The 18,362-nt window shown below is 40.0% G+C and overlaps 1 protein-coding gene across 11 annotated transcripts in view; it reads right to left on the minus strand.

The window, feature by feature from the left end:
* Positions 1–18,362, minus strand: part of RHBDD1 (rhomboid domain containing 1) — an 89,877-nt gene that overhangs the window by 48,623 nt on the left and 22,892 nt on the right. For all 11 annotated transcript variants that reach the window (XR_003563636.3, XM_027817351.3, XM_043521949.1 and 8 more), the window contains 2 exons: positions 17,789–17,921; positions 1,065–1,153 (listed from right to left, as the gene is read on the minus strand). Coding sequence is in view for 10 of the 11 variants with exons in the window: in XM_027817351.3 (XP_027673152.1) it covers positions 1,065–1,153; positions 17,789–17,921 (222 nt within the window). In the remaining variant the exon portion in view is untranslated. The remainder of the gene's footprint in view (positions 1–1,064; positions 1,154–17,788; positions 17,922–18,362) is intronic.

Raw genomic sequence — 18,362 nt, forward strand, 5'->3', positions numbered from 1 at the left:
GTTGTGAAATCTCTCTCTCTCTTGGTTTTGTCACTTAAAAGTCCTATATATCTAGAACTTACGGAGGCTTCATCACCAAACCCTGCATGCACTTCAAGCACTGACAGCAAGTAGGATAAATCTTCAGGCTAGTGACCTACTGGATTATTTGTTAAGGATTTATTTTAGTATTTAAAAATATAGCTAAAACAAATCATTTAATATAACAGCTTTGGTGAAAAGTAGACAGAGCACAGATTTCTGAACTGATAATGTGGTCTCATTATACATTAGCTATATTCACATTTAACAAGGTATCATTAATAAAAATATTAATTAATCAACCTTATCAAGTAAATAAGCTACATATCCATATTTATTAATATTTTTAGTTTATACAAATATTTATTGTGAAAAGCTTTTGTTATGCTGAGAACATCAGCTACTATAGAAAATTCAAAGCACTACTTTTGACTATTTACATTTTTGAATGAACATATAAAACACACTTTGTCATCGGGCCCAGCCCTGCAAACATTCAGTAATGTGGCCCTTGTATTTTTACCTCATTGAAAGAGTGAAGTCAGTGGGACTACTCACATAAGGAGTTGCAGGACTGGGCCCATGGTTTGTATTTCTAAATATACAGATATGCAGTATTTGCATTTCCCCCCCATTTAACTAGCACCTTGTGTAAACCTGTAGTAATACAATACCAAAATCAACAATATTGGAAATTCTTTAGACAACTGTCTACAACGCCAAAAGCTCATTTTTAAAATGTGGGTACTTCCAATATAATATATACAGGTAATAAAAAGATAGAAATGTACCATACTCAGTATAACAACATGATAGTTCTCTGGGTTTACTACATTTCATTTAAAATTAAGGTTTTTAAATAGCATTTTAATTTTACCCCGATCTTTTTTTAATAATTTATTGTCTTAGGAAGTACAAACATTTGAAAAATATTTGATCCTGTTCTTGGCTCCATTTATTGTATTTCTAATAACCCAAATCTTAAATTTAATATTAAGCTAGACTGTTAACTTCTTGTCACGCCAAGAGTGTTCACTACATACCTGCAGTTGCTTTCATGAGCATCTTCAGAGGCCCCAGTGTGTACATCAATCCAACAAGAATACCTGCCAGGTGCCCAGCAAAAGAAGTCCTAGGAGGAACAGAATCATTTGCGAGAGTTTGTATGGCTGACGATTAGATATATTCTGTATTCCCATTATTCCAATGTATGTCAATTAGTCACAGTTTGCAGTCTTTGTTCCATATGTCTTTTGTTCTGTGCAGTTTAATACATCTCAAAGCACAATATTTTCCACCTTTTTTGACCACTGAAATGAGTAACAACCACAATATGTTTTAAAGGAACACCTCTGACCAAAGGAGGAGCTAAAAGTGACTGATGTATTACAAGAATCAATACGCCTCAAACAAAATAAGAAGAGTTAAACAAATGGTATAAATTTCATTCAGCTTTAGTTTGTTTCTGTTGTACAAAAAGCATCATCTAAAATTAGTTCTCTTTTAGCTCTTGAAATTCCTGATTCAGCATTACACTGCTCCAGTTTTATATCAATGGTACTCTCCTGAAATCAGCGAAGCAACAAAAGCATAAAACTGGAGTAAAGCCATGGTAAATCAGGTCATTGTAAGAGGTAAATTACCACACTGTGTTTATAAAATAATTCAGAACTACTGCACATTTTAAAATATTAAATATATATGAGCGGCAACAATAACTTTTGTAAGTAAACAGATCTGGCTTTGTTTCTAAACGAGCTTTATATAACTAATATTTTTAATTTTGGTGATGGTGTGGATAATGAAGTTCTCTTTCCCATGAACTCACTATAAACTGGCTAGCGGTGCAAGGCGTCTTTAAAACTGTATGTGGGAAAAATTTGGTCCTACTCTTTAGTTTTCTAAGACCCTCCAGTGTGACCCCTACTCAAAATCTCATTATATAGTAGTACTAAGTAATAAGTAGTACAGCAAAAAAGGATCTAGGATAGTGGTCCCCAAACTTTTTTCTGTCACGCCCCCCCTTACCTGTAATGGGATCTGTCCATGCCCCTCACCCCCAGGAGCTGCAGTCGGGAGCTGGGGCCAGGACCAGAGCCACGGCCAGGCTCCGGGCCATGGCCAAGAGTGGAACCAGGCCCAGGACCAGAGCCACGGTTGGGGCCAGGAGTAAAGGCACAATTGGGGCCAGGAGCCGAAGCTGCGGCTGGGAGCAAGGCTGAGGCTGGGGCCCGAGGCCGGGAGCCAAGCTGGGGCTGAGGGTGAGGCCAGAATGGAGCTGGGGGCAGAGAGGGGCTGGGCGATGCTTCCTCCCTGCCCCCAACTGGGGTTGGCTCAGGCCCCACTGTGCCCCCTGAACATTCCTCCGCACTCCACCAGGGGGGTGCACCCCATCGTTTGGAGATTATTAGGAGGTTATTAAAGTGGATCACAAGTTGCATATAAGCCAACGATGTGATGCAGTTGTGAAAAGGGCTAATATTCTGGGTGTATTAACAGGAATATTATATGCAATTCACAAGAGGTAATTGTTGCACTGTATTGAGCACTGGGGAGGCCTCAGCTGGAGTACTGTGTCCAGTTTTGGGCAACATACTTTAAGAAAGATGTGGAAAACAGAAAAGAGTCGAGAGGAACAACTAAAGTGATAAAAAGTTTAGAAAACCTAAACTATGAGGAAAGGTTAAAAGAATTAGGCAAGTTTAGCCTTGAGAAAAGAAGACTAGGGGAAAAGGAGTAAGGAACAGAGAACAGTCTTCAATTATTTTAACATCTATTATAAAGAAGATAGTAATTGCTCTCAGTATCCACTCAAGGCAGGACAAGAGTAATGGGCTTAATCTGCAGTAAGGGTGATTTAGGTTAGATATTAGGAAAAGCTTTCTAACTATAAGGATAATTAAATACTTGAATAGGTTACCAAGGGAGGTTGTATAATCCCCATCATTGGAGGTTTTTAAGACAAGGTTGGACAAACACTTGCCAGGGATGTCTAAAGGGCCTCTTGAGTTCCTTGCTACCTCTATTTCTATGATCCTGTGGTTTTTCCTAGCAATTACTGATTTGTTAAGGAATTTGAAATTTTTCTTCAGGAAAATCCCTAAATTCCTGTTAAGGCTCTAGTGCAAATGGTTTGAGTTGAGTAATGCTTGTTATAAACTTTAACATAGTATTTTTCAGCTTTTGGAGCTATTGTTCTGAAGAGTTCTTCCTGAAGCGAACGTACTAAGCCCTGATTCAGTGCTGGTCTACTTCCAGTTAATAAATGCAGGAGAATGCGCCACTGTAAAGACTGCGAACAAATAGGGCACACAGTGCCAAAATGTTCATTCTACAATTTATTCACCTAGATCTCTGTCAAAGAATTTTTCCAAATGCTATAAAAATCTGAGGTGAACAACTCTGCCACTAACAAGATCTAGTTTTGACTATTATACCCACATGGAGGCATAGTTAGGTTATAGCATTAAGATTTAAAAAGGCTTAAAGTGAGAAAAAGAAAAACTTGTTTTAGCTTGTCACACCTTACAGCTGGTATCCAACGAATTGAAGGAAAAGACAGACCAGTTCCCAGAGGTAAATGCAACCTGGGATTTTGTTCGTGGTCCTTCTGCTCATGGGAAAACAGGAGACCTGAAGTCTTTGTAGACTGAGCTCCTCCCTTGGGAGCCTCTATCCCCCAACCTTTTTGCAGGGGAGGTAGGAAGGATTCAGAAGCAAGCTGAGTCATAGGGGTGAGCCAAAGCGGGATGACTCCATGTTACTGGTTCTGTGTTGGGAGTCCTGAACACGATTCTGGACCCAGTTAAATGCCTGCTGGAGAGAGCAGGAAGTGGGGTGCCATGCACCCTTCCCAGTGTTAAATAAAGTTGCGACCTGCTGCTTAAATCCATTCTCTGTATCTCCCATTCATTCACCTGCATGTATTGATCAACTACATTGGCATTTACAGCAACTGGGTCAGGACTTCCCATGTAAGTTGTTTTTCTATAGGTTTACAGCTCTATAAGTACTCCCTCCAGGCTGGAATTTAACTTAAAATTACTTGGATGCCAAAAAATTTTAACACACGTCCTAAAGACAATGTAATACCTGCACATGAAAAACCTTTCATAATTTACAGTAACATCATCCTGGCTGAAGATTTTTAATTACAAGGAATCACTTAGTGTGAAATCTCTACTTCTTTATTGTTTTGCTTTTATGGTCCCTAGTTCTCCACTGTTTATCTGTATAGTTTCTGTCTGGTTCTTTGATTGTTTCTGTCTATTACATAACTAATTTTGCAAGGTGTAAATCAACTAAGGTGGTGGGATAGGACTGGGTAAAGGATTATTTTGAAATACATTACGATTAGTCAAAGAATTATTTTGTAATACTTCAGTAAAATGATTGGTTAAGGTATAGCTAAGCAGGACTCAAGTTTCACTATATCAACTGAGGTCCAAAAGGAAGTTTTTTGGAATCAACTCCAGGACACAGCCCCAAGATCCGAACTGCCAGACCACAACATCCTGCCACCTATATCGTGCAGAAGCTGGAGTCCCTGGACGACCTGATCCTGGCCAGCAGGAAACATTTGTCTGCCTTATTGGGAGTGGTGAGCATTGTATGCTTACTGTGTGCATTCTGTTGTGGTGATTGTTTACAAACATATGTTAGGGATTTCACTGTGTAATGTTATTTCACTGGTGAAAGACCCCGCAAACCAGCAGAGAGTAAGGGTTACATCTTGAGCCTGAGGAAGACGGTAAAGCTGGATGCCCCTAATGTGCAGGTAACAGAAATAATTAAGAACACTACAGGAAAGCAAATGAAATCCAAATGATTTGTTTGCACATGAAAAACTTTTAATTTTCCCCACAACTTTATTCTAATTTTACATTAATACTGTACTGGGATCTTCATTTTTTAGTTAGAAATAACTTCTCACCAACATCGCATGATTTATCTTACATTTTTTCAATCCTCCTAACATAACATTTGTAGCTTTAATTATCTGAAATATCTAATGTTAACAGAACAAAAAGACTTGAGTCACTGGGTTGTCACTGTCTCTTATTAACAGTGTTCTGTAGTTAAAAAAAAAAAAAGTGATAGGTGTTATCTTACACACACAAATTATAGGACAGTACATCAGCCATTTAGTCCAGAACTCTGAGCTCAAACCACCATTATTACAGTCTTTTGGAGAAACAGCTTCTTATTTGTTTTCATGTATTTCTTACCTTTGGTCTACTGAGAGGCCATATTAGATAAACCTGTCATTAGATAAAGTGTGCTCTTTTAAAAAAAAGCAGCATTAGCAAACTGACATACTGTGAGCTACCACTGTCTTTAGATAAAATGATGAATTTCTCAAAACAATAAGTGCTAGTTCAACTAAATCAACAGCATGTACAGCCAAATACACCAGACGATTTATATTCTTCATTGCTAAATTAAAACATGATTAGCAAGTAGACCCTATAGCTAATTTAAGAGTGCTGAACAAACGATTTGAATGCAAATCAGACCACATTAAATCATCACACAAGAAGGAATCAACTACTGATTTAGAGCAGCACTGCACAGAAAAACACTATTGGGTTTATTATTATTAACAACAAGCTTTCCTCTTTCAGGTTATTTTGTAATAAATCTGGAATTTTGAATTAGCTGGTAAATCTTTACCAGCCAAGTCTGGCAAAGAACAGAAGCCAGGAAACTGGCTCTCACTGGTGAACATCACTTCTCCAGACTCTTATGAAATTAATTTCCTTGTGTAACTGAATGTTAGCAGGTCAAGGGGCACCAAAAAAAGAGACATTCCATGCAGCATACTGTACCTCTCTAAAACAGAGTTTTTCAAACTGTGGGGTGTGCCCCCCTTCAAGGGGAGCGTGGAGGAATGCTCGGGGGACTGAGCGGCAGCAGCAGGTGTCTCGGGCCAGCCCCACATGGCGGTGCAGGGAGGGAATGCCACCTTAACCCCCTGACTCACCTCAACAGGCTAACTAGCTAGTAAGGTAGAAGCAGCCCACTGCTAAGGAAGCCTTGGCTGTGCCATTAGTAAGTATCTGTGTATTTAAAACTTACAGGTGTGGGCAATTTAAAGTTGTATTACAGTCTCTGTTCGTTTTATGAATAGGCTATTGTCAGGGTTCCCTCCCAACTCTGAACTCTAGGGGTACAGATGTGGGGACCCGCATGAAAGACCCCCTAAGCTTATTTCTACCAGAGTAGGTTAAAACTTCCCCAAGGCACAAATTCTTTGCCCTTGGACGGTACGCTGCCACCACCAAGTGATTTAACAAAGAATCAGGGAAAGGACCACTTGGAATTCTTATTCCCCCAAAATATCCCCCCAAGCCCTTACACCCCCTTTCCTGGGGAGGCTTGAGAATAATATCCTAACCAACTGGTTACAAAGTGATCACCAACCCAAGCCCCTGGGTCTTAGGATAATAGAGAAATCAGTCAGGTTCTTAAAAGAACGATTTTATTTAAAAAAAAGGTAAAAATCACCTTTGTAAAATCAGGATGGAAAATAACTTTACAGGGTAATAAAAGATTCAAAAACATAGCAGAACTTCCTCTAGGCTTAGTTTCAAAGTTACAAAAAACAGGAATAAACCTCCCTCCAGCAAAGGAAAAATTCACAAGCAAAACAAAAGATAATCTAACAAGCCTTGCCTGGCTTTTACTTACAATTTTTGTAATATGAGAGACTTTTAGGATGGTTAAAAGGAGAAGGAGTTTTCTGATGCTTCTCTGCTTCCCAAGAGAACACACACATAAAAGCCTCCCCGCCCCCAAGATTTGAAAGTATCTTCTTTCCCCATTGGTCCTTTTGGTCAGGTGCCAACCAGGTTATTTGAGCTTCTTAACCCCTTACAGGAAGGAGGAATTCTAGGCTACTCTTAGCTGTATGGTTATTTCAGAGTAACAGCCGTGTTAGTCTGTATTTGCAAAAAGAAAAGAAGTACTTGTGGCACCTTAGAGACTAACCAATTTATTTGAGCATAAGCTTTCATGAGCTACAGCTCACTTCATCGGATGAAGTGAGCTGTAGCTCACGAAAGCTTATGCTCAAATAAATTGGTTAGTCTCTAAGGTGCCACAAGTACTCCTTTTCTTTCTGTATGGTTATGACAGTTAACAAGCATACTTTTGCATGTCTCTATTTTTGTCTTGGTTGTGGGGGCACAACCAAAAATTTTAACTCAAAGGCAGGGCTCAGCTCAAAATGTTTGTAAACTGCTGCTCTAAAAAGAGTATGTTTTTAAATTTAGAAAAAATCCAATGATTCCCTGTTCCCTAGTTTCAGTCAGAAACAATTTCAACAGTGATTTCACCAACCCTTTTAAGGAACATTGATGTATTTCAGGCAAGTACCAGAAGCCTCAAATCTGGAAGCTCAAATCTGAGAGTGAGGACCCATGTAATGAGTCAGTGCACAACCCCACCAAAGTCAACAGGACTGGACACAGAAATGGGCACAGGAGTCCACCCACGAACAGCTTGTAGAATCAGGTCTGAATTAGTCCTGCAGATTTTCATGACAACCAATTTGCACAAAACCATTTGAAATTCACTCGTGACAACCAATCTAACACATAGAGCAAACATGAGACCAGAGGCACTTCTGGCTTTACATACCTGAAGGCCTCCCCATGTGACACCAGAGGCTGGAAGTTGCCAACCCTATGGATGTTGGATGGGGTTTTATTTTAGAGTTTTGGCACAGAAAGGTAATTTTGGTTATCATTTTCAAGCTTGACTAAAGATTCCAGGTGCCTCAGTTTTCTAGAAAGGGCTGAATATGCCTTCTGAAACACCCTTTTTAGGTGCCAAGTTGAACACCCAAATATTCAGGTACACAAAATTGCTAGTTCTGAAAATCTTGACCTGTGTAATTTTATCAATAGGCATATATACAATAGTTGGGGAAGGCAACAGTTTGTTTAAAAAAAAAAAGCTGTTAGGCTAGTATAATACTGAAAACAAAGCACACAATTTGGTAGTAGTTGTAGATAAAAGTATCTACATAAAATGCATATAAATAAAGACATGATGTGTGTTTTATCCCTTCCCCCACCCCCACTGACCAGGTTTGTTTTACTAGATTATAAGTACTTCAGGGCACAAAGTGTATAATATATATTTAAATAGCACCTTGCACAACTACTTATTTGTTTTGTGATGGCACACAGAGCCTTCAGCAATGATTGGGGGTCCCCACCAAGAGCTGCTGCATTACCAATAAATTATTATTAATAAATAAATAAAATAAAATAAATAAATAATGAAGCAGAGTAAAATGGTAAACAACTAACTACTTCAGCAGAATGTTAGAAAACTCCAACTATCATAAACTGCAGCATTTAGATTGTTAAAATGAACAAGTAGGAAGAAAATATTTATATTATAAATGTTTAATCGATTAGTACCAAGCAACATGTTGATTATATTATCTCAGTAAATTTCTATATATAGGAAACTACATGGCCCTAATGATTTACTATATGTAGGAATAGTGACACTAATTTCACTACAATAAAAAGGGGAAGTACTACTTTTTAAAATAATCTTTAGAGGAGGTGGTGGGGTGAATAGCAGCACAGACAACTATTTTCCCTCCAATGAGCAGTCAGACAAAAGATTAGCTTCTCACCAATGAACTGTGTTGTTTGAACTGCTGCCACAGTTAACCTGCATATCTCAATCACACTCCTGAAATTCCCAGTTGCAGGATCATTTACAACAGGTCACTTCTTTAAATGTGCCCACAACCAATTCAAGAAAAGAAAAGGACACACTCTATCCATGTACCTCCTGAATCGATTTATATTGCTGTTACAGCTTTCATTGGCATAACATTACTGTGAAGACATATTAATGGTACTGCAGGCAAGAGATAGGTGGTGTACTGAAAGTAACAGAAATGTTTGCCATGCAAGAGTAAGCTGTCTCATTGATTTAGCAGCTCTCAAAGAGGAAACTATAAACTAAAACCTGAAAGAGACTGAAAGTTTCTTAGCATCAGCAAATTAAGTCACAAGTCAATAACCATAATCACTATTAACATGGCAAAGCTGTAAGGCAGCTCTCCTCAATAAAGCAGTATTTAAATACAAGCGATATTAACAATGTGGTCCCTAAACTCAACTAGTGAGCAAAAATACAAAGCTTTTAATCAGACTATACAGTAATATAGCAAAATATCAAAATCTCATGACATAAATCTTTTAACTTACAGCTGTACAAAATGTTGACAATGATAACTGAAACTATACAAAACTCTCCTTGTTTCATGAAAAACTCAAAATTCAAATCAGATTTGACAAATTATTCTTCAATATTTGCAAAATTAAGCCCAGTTTTGAGCAAACCTGGAATGGTTTTTGGTTTTACATAAGAAATTGAAATTCTCAGTTGTGCGTGTTGCCAAACTAAAAAAGTAATACTGTATTGGAAGTTCTGTCTGGGGTTTGTTTTGAGATTTTAGCTTTCTTTGAAACTCAGGGGGCTTGAACCCACATGGAATGAAACCAAAGAAAATGTTCAGATGGTTCTCTAAGAAGTGAAACCACCAAGGTTTTTTTGTTTCTTTGAGTGTCTTGTTTTTTACAATTCTATTAAGTCTTACCAAGCTACATGATTGATCCATTATAAAATACCCTTATTTTGCAACAAACAATACACTGAAGACTTCACTGTAGATCTCTGAAATTTGGTTGTGAGTTTAAGAAGCTGACTGAAGCCTCCGTACCTAAATAATAATCTGCTAGCATGCACCTGCTCTTCAAAACTGGGGTAGTTCTCATGTCTTTCACTTTGTGCACGTTAGAGGTTCTCAGTGAGAGGCTGGTATTACTGAAAGTGGGCAGAACTGTCTCAAATCCACATTAAGCAACATAGTTGAATTAGAAACAGGCAGATATGAAGAGAAAACTTTGAACATAAGTTAGTGGTGACCTGAGCTAGAAAAATCTTCCTTTTCAGCATCAGCCATGCACCACATTAAATAAGAGAAATGTATTACATTTTGTGGTATATGCCCATCTTGCTAATCTGGAAAAATTTACCAGACACCTTGTGATGCTGTATGATTGCAATATGACCATTTATATCGTTGATATTCCCACTGTTCTACAACTGCAACAATTCTTGTACAAAGTCTATCATGTAAGGTGTCAATGGAAAAGTTATGATCTGCTAAATAAGATTATCCTGTTTAAATCCACGTATCATCACTGTATCTGAAGTTATGAATATTGGCTATGTTTCTGTATCTCAAATACGTTTGTTCCTGGGGTAACACTCACAAGGTAGTTTACATCCAGTCTAGCCAGCCCATTGTGAATGAACTATTCAAGTGTGATGGCCCATTAAGGACACTTCACTCTAACAATGGGCCATAGAAGAAACATCCCTCCCAGTAAGCCTTCCTCCTATGGATGCCTCAGCCAGAATATGGGTAATGGCTGCCTTTAGGAGTCATCAAAGCATGTAAGGACATGCAATATGCCCAGGTGACCCCAGATTCCATCCTCAAAAAGATGCAGAGTTCCACTTTCTTTGTCCCTCTCTCCCAACTAGCTAGTGAAAGGGAGAGCATTTCTCCAGCTACACCATCCTGAAAAGAAAAGGAGTACTTGTGGCACCTTAGAGACTAATAAATTTATTTGAGCATGAGCTTTCGTGAGCTACAGCTCACTTCTTCGGATGCATACCGTGGAAATTGCAGAATATCATTATTATATACACAGACACCATGAAACAATACCTCCTCCCACCCCACTCTCCTGCTGGTAATAGCTTATCTAAAGTGATCATCGAGATGGGCCATTTCCAGCACAAATCCAAGTTTTCTCACCCTCCGCCCCCCCCCCCACAGACAAACTCACTCTCTTGCTGGTAATAGCCCATCCAAAGTGACCACTCTCTTCACAATGTGTATGATAATCAAGGTGGGCCATTTCCTGCAGAAATCCAGGACAGGCCTAACAAAGAAAATAACAGAACGCCACTAGCCGTCACCTTCAGCCCCCAACTAAAACCCCTCCAACGCATTATTAAGGATCTACAACCTATCCTGAAGGATGACCCAACTCTCTCACAAATCTTGGGAGACAGGCCAGTCCTTGCCTACAGACAGCCCCTCAACCTGAAGCAAATACTCACCAACAACCACATACCACACAACAGAGCCACTAACCCAGGAACCTATCCTTGCAACAAAGCCCGTTGCCAACTGTGCCCACATATCTATTCAGGGGACACCATCACAGGGCCTAATAACATCAGCCACACTATCAGAGGCTCGTTCACCTGCACATCCACCAATGTGATATATGCCATCATGTGCCAGCAATGCCCCTCTGCCATGTACATTGGTCAAACTGGACAGTCTCTACGTAAAAGAATAAATGGACACAAATCAGATGTCAAGAATTATAACATTCATAAGCCAGTCGGAGAACACTTCAATCTCTATGGTCACGCAATCAGAGACATGAAGGTCACTATCTTACAACAAAAAAACTTCAAATCCAGAGTCCAGCGAGAAACTGCTGAATTGGAATTCATTTGCAAATTGGATACTATTAATTTAGGCTTAAATAGAGACTGGGAGTGGCTAAGTCATTATGCAAGGTAGCCTATTTCCCCTTGTTTTTTCCTTACCCCCCCCACCCCCCGGCCTTCTGGTTAAACTTGGATTTATGCTGGAAGTGGCCCACCTTGATTGTCATGCACATTGTGGGGAGAGTGGTCAGTTTGGATGAGCTATTGCCAGCAGGAGAGTGAGTTTGTGTGTGTGTGGGGGGGGGGGTAAGAAAACCTGTATTTGTGCTGGAAATGGCCCACCTTGATTTTCATGCACGATGTAAGGAGAGTGGTCACTTTGGATAGGTTATTACCAGCAGGAGAGTGAGTTTGTGTGTGTGGTTTTTGGAGGGGGGTGAGGGGGTGAGAGAACCTGGATTTCTGCAGGAAATGGCCCACCTTGATTATCATACACATTGTGAAGACAGTGGTCACTTTGGATGGGCTATTACCAGCAAGAGAGTGAGTTTGTCTGTGGGGGGGCGGAGGGTGAGAAAACTTGGATTTGTGCTGGAAATGGCCCATCTCGATGATCACTTTAGATAAGCTATTACCAGCAGGAGAGTGGGGTGGGAGGAGGTATTGTTTCATGGTGTCTGTGTATATAATAATGATATTCTGCAATTTCCACAGTATGCATCCGATGAAGTGAGCTGTAGCTCACGAAAGCTCATGCTCAAATAAATTGGTTAGTCTCTAAGGTGCCACAAGTACTCCTTTTCTTTTTGCGAATACAGACTAACACAGCTGTTACTCTGAAACCATCCTGAAAGGGGCAGAGGATGGAAAGAGTCTACCCATGCTGTGATGGGGTATATAAATCCCATACTGAACAACAATGGGTTAAGATCTGCTCTGGGCTCAGGCAGTTCCACCCTGCCACACCTGCATGCACAGGAATGAGGAGGAACTTAAAAGGGGAGCAGAGGAGCTCTCTTGTTAGCAGACCAGGGAAGAGAACAGATCTTCAGCCCCCAGCTCTTGTTGGCAGATCAGGGAAGAGAACAGATCTTCAGCCCTCAGCTCCTGAGGAAAGGGCTGACTGAAGGCAAGAGCTTACCAGACAACCATTGCCTGAAGACCCCTCCCTGAAGGAAAGTAGGACCAGATTCTGATGCACCCTGAAAGGGAATTCTTATTACCTCACTTTATTTAAGCGACCTGGCCAAATGGCCAAGTAACAGGAAGAGGCAGGACACTGCAGAGGCAGAGCAGCCTTGGTCAGGAGACACCCAGCAGGAAGGGAGCAGCCACTCCTGGCCACAGGGAGTCAGTGGTGAATCCCATCACACTGCCCTCAACAACTTCCTGGCTGCTGAAAAGTGAGGTTCCCACTCTCTTCCTCATTTCTCACCCTCCAAGTATTTTGGGGGTCATCCATCTTCCTTCCTTCATCTTTCTCAAACCCCTGTAACTTAATTGAGAAGCAGTGTGAAACTGAGTAGAGCACCCAGCCCCTAACCCATACTTTTTCCCTCTACCAGTCTGGCAAAAGTTGGGGTTTATTTCAGAAGGAGTACCATTATCTCTTATAAACTTCTCCTGGTAATAAGATCAGGTTAAGGACTCACGTGTCTTTGTAGATAAATAATCTTGGATATCACTGACCACAACTGTTTTTGAAGAGGATAGGATAATTCTTCAGTAAGTGTGCTCAGTGCTTTCTGCAAATTTCCAAAAGGCAAATCTTTCAAGGATCCTTCCACCCCCAATGATCCTTATGTAAGGCCTTCATCTCCTTTTTTAAAGTCAAACCCAGTGTCTGCAGTTTTCGAGTAACAGAATGAAATGGAAGAGTGGAGGTGAGCAAGCAGGATAGGTGTGACTTTGAATAAGACGAAAAAGTAATGCTGATAAAAACTGCACTCCTCTTCTGCCTCTCAAAGTGTGTTGTCCATCCTTCCCAATAGTCTGCAATCTGAGTGTTATTTCTAGATCCATCACTCCTGGATTCTCAGGTGATGCTGTGGCATACGGTCCCTTTTTCATCTATATCAGACCTAATTTGAGTCCATGTCTTTCTGAGATGAACCTTGCCCCAGTGATCTAAACCATTGTAGCTTCAAGACTAGATTACTGAAATGCACTCCAACAAAGACTATTGTTGAATCAGACTCAAACTTCAGCTACTACAAAAAGTCTTGAGAGGGGAAGGCAATTTTGATTCCATACCACCAGTGCTCCAAGATCCGTACTGGTTATCTGTTCATTTGAATACAACTGGAGATGTTAGTTATAATGTAAAATCTCTAAATGGCTTTGGAGGACATGATTACCTGAGAGATCACCCCATTTTCCATGTCTCACAATAGGAGTCAAGAGCTGCTGAGTTCTGATTTTTAATTTTCACAATCAGTGGCAATGTTATTAGATGTCCATATTTTTTGAACCTGCCTCCCTTGGAAATTCTTCATATTCCAAGATGGACACGCTTCAGGAGACAACGTAAGAGCTATTTGTCTGGATAGGCTTTCAACTGATGTTTTATAAGAGAAAATGGAGAACAGTTGTTGATAAGTAAGGGGATTCATTATATTCTATTGATTTGTAATTAAATGCAAACCTTGCAGATTCTTTGGATTGGGCATTAATGTAAACTTACATACAGAACATTTTTGACAAACTGAAAAATGGATTTATATTAACTTGAATATGATTTCTAATTAAATCAGGAAAGTTTCTCCGATTCATCATCATTTCCATGATGATAATAGGCAGACTCCGCCATGGGCTTACAGTCTGCTACAACTTGGTGATCAGCCCCACATGCCAGACAGTACCATATACAGCTGACAGATCCACAGAACAGCACCAACTTTCTTGCCCTTCTTGAAGCTATCTTCAATGTCTTGTGTTAGGCGAATAATTTGAACTCGGGTTGTCTGATCACAGCCTGAACAAAGGGCACTTGTGGTTCAATAACCTTGCTGATGCGCATCAAAATCAGGCTCTCTGTAAGCTTCTACGTGACACAAATTAGAGATATGTTGCTGACTATTCCCTCTTAACTCTGGTCTGGTTCATCGTGGAAATAAACTGCAGTTTCATCTCACAAGCTGGAGACAAAGTCAGCCAGCTCAGGAATCTCCACAGCAGACTCGCAAAAGTATCTGTTCTGGCTCCTCTCCTTTTCAACATATATACCTACAACCTACCAACAACTAAGGCCAATAAGTACATGTACACAGATGACTTATGTCTTGCGGACGTTGGTAATTATCTACAGGATATAGATGGGTCACTTGCCCAGTACATTAATTCTCTGTCCGTTTACCTTTGTCAGTGGAATCTTAGATTAAGTGAGTCTAAGATGATAGCCACAACCTTCCATCTGAACAACCACCTGGCCAATCAACTCCTGACCGCCTGTGTTGAGGACAGTCCACCCCATTTCCAGCCAGTTGCCACTTATTTAGGAATCAATCTGGACCACAGTCTAACACACCAACCTCATCTAGGACACTTAAAGAAAAAGATCACCTCCCATACTGCCAAAACCCAGGATCCTCCTCGGAAGTAGAGGCAAATGTTCTACAAACCTCAGTCCTGGTGCTGATATTCACTCCAGCAAAATATTTTGCAGCAGTTTGGGGAAGAAGTAGTCATGTGAGTCTTGTTTATTCAGAGCAGAACACAACCACCCATATCATTAGTGGTTGCCTTAGTCACACATTAACATTAACTTTGTATTTGTTGGCTCAGATAGCTCCCCAAAAGTGAAGACAAGATAACGTCACCCTAAAACAGTATGGAGGGCTATGACACATTAAAGCAACCTGCTACACACAAGGCTGACAATGATTCCAATAGGTGCAAATAAGCAATGCATAATTCCACAAGAAGATCTGCTTGCCTCCAGGAGAAAACACCTACACCTGCAGTGATTACGACTGATTTCATTATATCCTTTTGCAATAGCTGTTCATCACTCATATCTAACGCTGCCAAAGCTCAGCTGAACAATGGCATATCAGAGCCAACAGCTGTGTGACAGACTGGCAGCAGCTCTGGGATAGAGAGACAGGCATGCTGACTAATTTCAGAAGGCCTTATTTAGATACAACAGTTTGTGATCTGGGATGCAGATCCTAGACTAGGCTTAACAATCTGTGGCCTGGAACAGCCAGAATGGCTGCCACAACACAGAAATTTGGCTTAATCCAGTCTCCACAATGTGACTACCAAGCAGCAAAGCAGATGGTCAAAAATGTGGTAGAGGAGCGCACCATTAGAAGACAGAAGGGTAAATTGTAATGCCTTGCTACCCTCAGTGATGCAGCAGTTAGATGGCTGAACAAACTAGACATTCACTTAAAATGCATACGAAAGAAGTAGGAAGGTTTTTGCAATAATGTCAAAGAAGTTATAGTAGTTTTACAATTTAATCAGCACACAACTACATTCACTGACAGTAAAATTGTGCCAGGAGACATCCCATCCATCCGCCACCTTAAAAGCATGGAAGTAAGAAATTAAGGGGGAAAATCTGTGCATTCTTTTCCATCTTCATATTGCATACTCCACAGATAACACATTATAGTGCCCCATAAGACTTTCAATTCAATCTCCAAGATACCCAAAAACCAATCCGTATCCCAATTTCAAATGTGCAATTTAAAGCAAAACCTTAACAGTCATCTCATATGCTTTTATATCAATTATATCAATAAATTAGCATATATGATTTCCACAAATACCATGGCTTCAGGAAGTTATTCTGCCTTAACACTTCTGGAGTCACTGCTAAGGTTTTGCATTAGAATACAAGTTTGATGACTCATGATTGTGATGATTGACACTATGATTTACATATTATATTTTTAAGTAAAAAACTGTTTTAAAGTGGTCTTTTCATAGTGTGAATCACATGCAAACATACCATTCCCCCCCACAGATCAGCAGCAAGGTTTGAAACCTCTGACGTTCAAGAGTGCTAAATTAGACCCTTACTATTTGAGCTACAGGAGTAATTGCAAGTCCCTTTCCAGATCAGCCACTGGAGAAGGACTTGACACACATTCAGAGTGGGTAACACAACTATTTTATTATTCAGCAGTAGAATACTGGTAATCAGGAACCTAGATTCTATCCTAGACTCTGGTAGAGGAGTGTGAGTAATATAGTGGTTAGAAATAGTACAGTAGTTTAGACACACTGAAATGTAGTATAGTGCAATTATAAAATTTGGGTTGGTCATGTTAGAAAGCTTGACTCTATGCCTGCAATGACCTTGCACAAGCTCTCTGCCAATTTAGTTAAAAATTGTGGGTGAGTGGGTGGGGGAATGTTCAGTAGCTCTTCCCTGTCTCCTAGACTGGAGTTCATGACAGCAGTCAATAGTAAGGTTAGTAAATTGCACAGGAATTTAAACATCACTAAGAGTGGAGATTTAAATTCTCGGTCTCCTCCTTTCCAGCTCAGGGAACTTTTCCTAAGCTATACTACCATTTGATTAGGGAGTGTTTTTTTGTGTGTCTCATGTTTTTTAACCCCCCCCCCGAAGCAGGTAAATGGTGTTCACAGACTGGTAAAAAAATTAATATTTGGTGGGTTTATCATTTTCCATTATGGTTAAGAAGTTATAAAATATTCTATGCCCTAACACTGTTGATATATAACCAATTTTCTAGAAACTTGTAGAAAAGGAAGAAGAGGAAGATTCTAAACCAAAAGAGGGATAGGATGGGTTGGGAGGATTGATCATAGGGTAGAATAGAGTCATGTGGCCAGTGAGGTTGTGGTTTAATTGGTGTAGGGTTTGGGAAAAAATGGGATAAAGAGATAGATGGGAGAGAAGAGGGGACTGGCACTAGGAATGAACAGTAAAAAAGTGACAGATGGATAAATATTTGTTTTTGCCTGCCAAGCCTTTTCATGCAATATATCCCAGTTTTTCATTCTAACAGGATAAGTGAGTAGGAAAAGGAAGGGTAGTCCCTTCTTTTTCCCAACCAAAACACTTCTCAGTAACCCCCATGAGCAAGGTGTCCCATTTTTTCCTCTTTGACAAGCACGATCAACCTACAAGGCGTGGAGGAGAGAGATGCAGATTGCTACCTGCAACTCCCCTATTTATTTTGGGTACCAGATGTCATTGCTCATATGTCACAATGTATATATACCTAAATGGATCCAAAAAATTATGTGAGACCTGAGACTGATTTAATTAACTTACCCTGGGGAACATAAATGAATGGCCACAAGCTCCAGCCAACAAGCATATCTTCTGGATACATGAATTCCCATGATGTTGCTGGTCCCTCCTGGGTGATGATGATTGTTAAGGACTTTCAAAGCAAATAATACTCCTAAAAACAATAAAAGTCACACCAAGAAAGAAATAGTTGACTTCAGATGATGTGAAAAACTCAACTGCAAAACAAACAAAAATGGCTGATAACATCTAGGGTGTTTTGAGGAATCCCTGAACTTGGGGCCAAGTATGCTCAGCGCTGAGAAATGAAACTGGTCAAAAGCCAAAATAAATGACTGGGTCTGATTAGACAAAGATACTGCAGAATGTTAAATAGCCAGGGCTGGTAGAAAAATCTGAGCAGCATCAGAGGACAGAAAGTGAACCTTTGGTTAGAAAATAAGTAGGAAGGGTTCTAGAGATAAATGAGAAACTGGCTTTTTGAATAAAGAGAGTGGAGTTTTTCCTCCACAGCCAGTATCTTTGAGGACTAATAATCTAAAAGCTAGTGGCGTTCTCTGTCTGCCCTGTGCTGAAAGCACAAGAGCAGCAATCT

The sequence above is a fragment of the Chelonia mydas genome, chromosome 9 (genome assembly GCF_015237465.2).
Source record: "Chelonia mydas isolate rCheMyd1 chromosome 9, rCheMyd1.pri.v2, whole genome shotgun sequence".
NCBI classification, from domain to species: domain Eukaryota; kingdom Metazoa; phylum Chordata; order Testudines; family Cheloniidae; genus Chelonia; species Chelonia mydas.